Source organism: Sander lucioperca, chromosome 8 (assembly GCF_008315115.2).
Source record: "Sander lucioperca isolate FBNREF2018 chromosome 8, SLUC_FBN_1.2, whole genome shotgun sequence".
NCBI classification, from domain to species: Eukaryota; Metazoa; Chordata; class Actinopteri; order Perciformes; family Percidae; genus Sander; species Sander lucioperca.
In genome coordinates this window covers 40,451,639-40,456,912 of record NC_050180.1, presented here as the reverse complement: position 1 = coordinate 40,456,912, position 5,274 = coordinate 40,451,639, and the positions used below count along the sequence as shown (strand labels likewise).

The 5,274-nt window shown below is 41.2% G+C and overlaps 1 protein-coding gene across 1 annotated transcript; it reads right to left on the bottom strand.

Moving 5' to 3' along the window:
• Positions 1–323: 323 nt before the first annotated feature.
• Positions 324–1,247, bottom strand: LOC116046698 (olfactory receptor 4E1-like). Its single transcript, XM_031295095.1, has one exon. It carries the CDS (start codon positions 1,245–1,247, stop codon positions 324–326), a length of 924 nt encoding a protein of 307 aa, XP_031150955.1.
• Between the last annotated feature and the right edge of the window lie 4,027 nt (positions 1,248–5,274).

Here is a 5,274-nt window from a genome sequence, read left to right as displayed (position 1 = left end):
GAAAACAACTTAGTTTGATATTTACATTTATGACAAAGTAAAATACAGAAACAAGTCTACATATCAGTTGTGATGATTTCATAATGTAGAATAAAAATGTTTTGTATAAATACAGATATTAGCTATTACATTGTTCAAAATCAAGACACCTTGCTGTTCCAATAACAAACAGTAAAGAGTCTCTTTAACAGTAAATATACAGTAAAGTGTATTTACAAACGGTGTGGAAATAAGTACGTACGTTAAATACCTTTCAACAATTCACATCTCAGGATGATTATTTCAGAAGAAGTGTCTGTACGTTAGTAATCAGTGTTATTACATCAAATAAATTTGGCTGGACAGAACAATCTTTTGAGGTGTTTAGAAATTTCTTTCATTTTGAGCCCGTATATGAGTGGGTTAAACAAAGGATGATACAAAATTATTTGTAACATCATTATTAAGCGTGCAGTTTTCGGAAAATTTGATTGTACTCTAGCTATAATGACATCATATGCAAACAAACAGGAGAAACTGATTAAAACCATCAGGTGGGGTAAACAGGTCTCTGCTGCTTTTTTCCTGACTTCTCTACAACTTCGATAGGTTATTATAAATATCTTTGTGTATGTAAAGATTATGAAAAGCATAGGCAGAATTGAGAGATCTATTAAAGAGACTACACCATGAATAGTAATTACTCTTGGTGTTACACATTGCAGTTTGTAAATTGAATTGTTACAAAATATTCCTTTTAAAGTAGAGTCACACAGTTTTGTTTCAGCACTCAGTATTGTTAGGACGGCAACATGACACGCAGGCACAAGCCAAGCAAACAACAGGAAAATACCAACTGTGGTTTTCCTCATGATAGTGTGATATTGCAGAGGTTTACATATAGACACATATCTGTCATAGGCCATAGCTGACAACAGGAAGAATTCTGAACAGCCTAAAGAGTAAAATATTTGAAATTGAAAGAGACAGGCTGAATAAGATATGATCTGTTTTTCAGATAAAAAGTCAATCAAAAGCTTTGGATAGATAGCAGTGCTGTAAAGAATACAGTTTAGTGTCAAAGCTGCAATGAAAATATACATAGGCTCATGGAGGTGTTGGTGAACCCAGATAATGTACACAATAATAGAATTACTGCATAATATTAGAATATATGCTATGAACATAATAAAAAAATAAACATATCTGAATCTGTCAACTTCCACATGCCCACCCAGAGTTATATATGTTACATTTAACTCATCCATTATTGTTGTCTAAAACTAAATGTTCAGTTATAAAACAGGCAGATTTTATAGCTAGCTTCCATAAAATCTTCATTCATGATTATACTAACATCCAACCTGTACTGAAGTGTCTTACTCTTTCAAAAGGTGTCTGACCTTGATAGTCACCTGGTGTGTGTTCATCTCCAAATTTCAGAAAGTGAACTGTTTGAGTCTGTGGAACGTTTTTATAAGATTGCGTCACCCTCCAAGGATCTCATTAACCTTTCAACCAAAATAGTTACTAATATATGAAGAACGTCATCAACCTCTTGAGGCCTGAAGTCACAGCATTGTTTGACCTAATTTCCTGACCATGTACTCCATTACGTAATCTTTCCAATTCAAAATATATATTCCAATTGGCTGTTGTAGTCCTGTCAAGACTTTCACCCAGGAGACCGGGGTTTGTGTCTTGTTTGAAAATAATATAATAATAGTTATTTTTTACTTTACACATGCATAACGAAGTGAGGTAATGTAACAAACAAAAAGATTTTAACCCAGATTTTAAAGTAGAGTGTTCTGCCTAAACCGAACCAAGTCATTTTGCTGCCTAAACCTAATAAAACAGCGACCGTTACATTTAGATATGAGGATGGAAAACACTCCTGTTGGTCGTATTTCCTGCCATTGCTAGGGACTTTAGATCATGACACAAAAGGCACCCTTTGACCCATCAGGCAGAGCAGCAACTCGACCGCGGTGCTGGAAGATGCTGAATGAAGAGCGACATTGATAGGGAGTAGTAAGGGGTCCTGACCAGGCATTAGTAATTGTCAAGTTGGGAGTGAGAATGTGTTGAGAAATGTGTCCCCGTTCATAAATCCACAGTAAATGGTAGCAATCTGTTCCAGATTACCTGCAACCATAATCAGCGGACATTGGTGAGTTTAACATCTTTGAGGCACTTTTGCTCAGAATTGGACTGGTTAATCATTTTTACTGTGTGTTGATTTATTAACACAATGTATTTTTCCATTTTGATTGATTGCTATGAGGAAAATCACAGAATATTATTTAGCACAATCGAAAGATTGGTAAACCCTGCCCCATAACCCTGTAGCGCTCTTTTCAAATGATGACTGATATATGTCTTAATATTGCCTTTTTGTACCCCGGGTGCTGACTCTCCGGCCCATGTTTCTCTTGCCAGTTTAGCCCAATCTCATTGGTAGAACTCACATACATTGTCTCCCAAATGCACCCCTCCTCTAGGTCTCTTGACATTGTTCCAACAATCGTTCCGACATTGTTTCTTTTTAAGATGTTTTTTTTTAAGTTTGGCCTGGCCAGTGACTTCCAGGTAGGCTGGATAACAACTGTGAATAGGATGGTGACAACTGGAGAGACAGTGGACAGAACGGAGAGACGGCTACCAGGGCAGTGAGGGTTCCCCAAGTACCCCGAACTGCAGTTCCCGCGAGGGAGCACCCACACTAAGTTACAGATTACCCCGTGGAAAGATACCCCCAGTGGTGCCTGAGAGCACCCCACACGGACAGATTTTCTGGCAAAGATCATGAGCAATAGATTATAGACAACAAGTGCATCCTGTTTTTGCAGCAAGGTCTTGAAAGGTCTGAGGATCCACCAGATCAAGATTGGCGGCACAAGGAGAAAGCAAGTTGAGCAACGCACAGAGGCAGTGCTCAGCACTGTCACTGGTGAGACGGAGGAGGAGCAGGAACCGGAGCCACCCCACAGTGTCTAGAACCTCCCAGCTCTGCTTGCTTCACCTCACCTTGCAGACTCGGAACATCGCCGGGTTCTTTGGCCTGCCACACACAAGGGGGTTGAGTAGCGCCAAGATGTGATGCGGTCTTTAAACCATCATCAAGGTGGGGAGTGGATCAGCGACTCAATTTGATTTGGACTTTGATCATCAGAATCTGTGCTGACAGATTTGTTTAGTGATGTGTGTTGCAGCCATATACTACTAGCCTAAATAAAAGACGCTGCAGCAGGTCTGCTGTAGCTGTTCAAAAAAACTCTAATACCCAGAAGACTGTGCAAGTTGCAGTTGCAAAAAACTGTAACAATATTCAAAATTGTTGCTGTCACTCAATCACTCTGAGAAATACAAGAGAAGCTCCGATACCGCTCTTTCACTAGCCCGCTAAAATTCAATCCAGCTATTAGACATGGCCTGCTGTAAGCAAAAAACGCTTGGACGCTTACTTCAACACATCAACACATGAATCAAATAAGACAAACAAAGAACCCAAGACCAAAAAATATCTGCCATTCAACCGCAACTATGATCCTGCATACATTTGATTTGGTTTCATATCCAACGACAGTTGCTCACCAAAGCCTGTCTGGGTAATCTGCCAAATGGTTCTCAGCAATGAAGCTATGAAACCATCAAAAATGTGCATACATTTGGAGACAAAGTACGCACATCTCAAAGATAAGTCAGAGGATTTTTTTTAAAAGAAAGAAAGATGAAAATGGCCAAACAGAGCAAAGTGCTGCAAAGCAATCTGACAGACAACGAAAGTCTACTGAAAGCGTCTTACCTTCTCTCCCATCACATCTCCAAATCCAATGCTCCTTTCACTATTGGTGATAAACTAGTTATGCCCTCAGTTGTGGATGCTTGACGTGAGGTTTAAGGCCCAGCTGCTAAATCCCTCTGTTTAATGACACTGTTTCACGTAGAATCCAGGATATGGCCGCTGATATTGAGTGTCAAATGTTAGACAGAGCCCCTGCATCAGATTGGTTTGCCATCCAGTTAGATGAGACAACTGACATCTCAAACACATCTATGCTCCTCATGTATATCCGCTACGTGCATGATGGTAGTTTTAACGAGGACTGTCTCTCTTGTAAAATGCTGCCCCAGAACACAACAGCTGGAGAAATATTTAGAGTCCTTAATGAGTCTATAATGGGGCAAGGGCTTCTGTGGGACCGCTGTATTTCAATCAGGAGAGACTTGTTTGCAGATATGCAAAGGTTTATTGTACATAAGCATAATACAATGTACAGTCTTTGGAGCTTAGACTCCATTGTTATAATATAATTTTTAAAGGGGTAAGGAAGCCAAGACAATCCCCCCGATGGTGTCTAGACACTGGAGGTGGCGGCGAAGGAGCCCGAAGACCAGACTGAAAGAGTTGACGGCGCGTCCAGCAGGAGGAAGACCCAGGGTGCCGTTGGGTGACGATGACTGGAGGTGGAAGGGGAGGTGGAGTCTGCACTGACGGGGCTGCAGCAATGACAGGGAGGCACACAGGTGTGGTGGCGCGAATCAAACAGGTTTCTCCCTCTGTTCAGGTAACTCACTGTTTCATTCATCGCGAGGTGCTGGCATCCAAACACATGTCACCTGAACTGAATGAAGTACTCAACACAGTGGTGAAGATAGTCAACTTCATTAAGGCGAATGCTACCAACTCTCTCATTTTTGTGGCCATGTGTGAGGAGATGGGGGCTCAACAATGTCACTTGCTTTTACAAGCAGATGTCCACTGGTTGTCCAGGGGGAAAGTGTTCAGCAGAGTGTATGAACTTAGGCAAGAGATTAAGGCGTTCTTGACCCAAAAAAAATCAAATCTTACTGTGCACCTGCAAGACGATGCATAGATTGCCAAAGTGGCCTACCTCTCAGATATACTGGACTGTTTCAATCAGCTCAATCTATCAGTGCAAGGAAAGATGTGATATTTTCCAGGCCAGTGACAAAATCGCTGCATTCAATAAAAAGCTCAGCGTCTGGAAAGATCGAGTTAGCAAGGGAGTTTATGATATGTTCCCATTATTTTCTTCTCTGGCTGATGAGATCAAGGTTGACTTGGGTCTCATGGGCATCCTATTGGGGGCACACTTGAGCCAGACTTTACTCCAGTTTGAAGAGTACAAACTGTTGAGGTTGTCATGTGACGGGGGGCTGCAAGCTTGTTTCAACAAGATGCAGCTTTCAGAGTTCTGGCCGGCCTATGGAGGAGAATACCCGCAACTGAGTGAGATGGCTTCTCAACTCTTGCTGCAACTAAGACGA

Bases quoted from the DNA above. Each gene is read 5' to 3' on its own strand.
- LOC116046698 (XM_031295095.1), bottom strand. From the start codon at position 1,247: ATGGATGAGTTAAATGTAACATATATAACTCTGGGTGGGCATGTGGAA.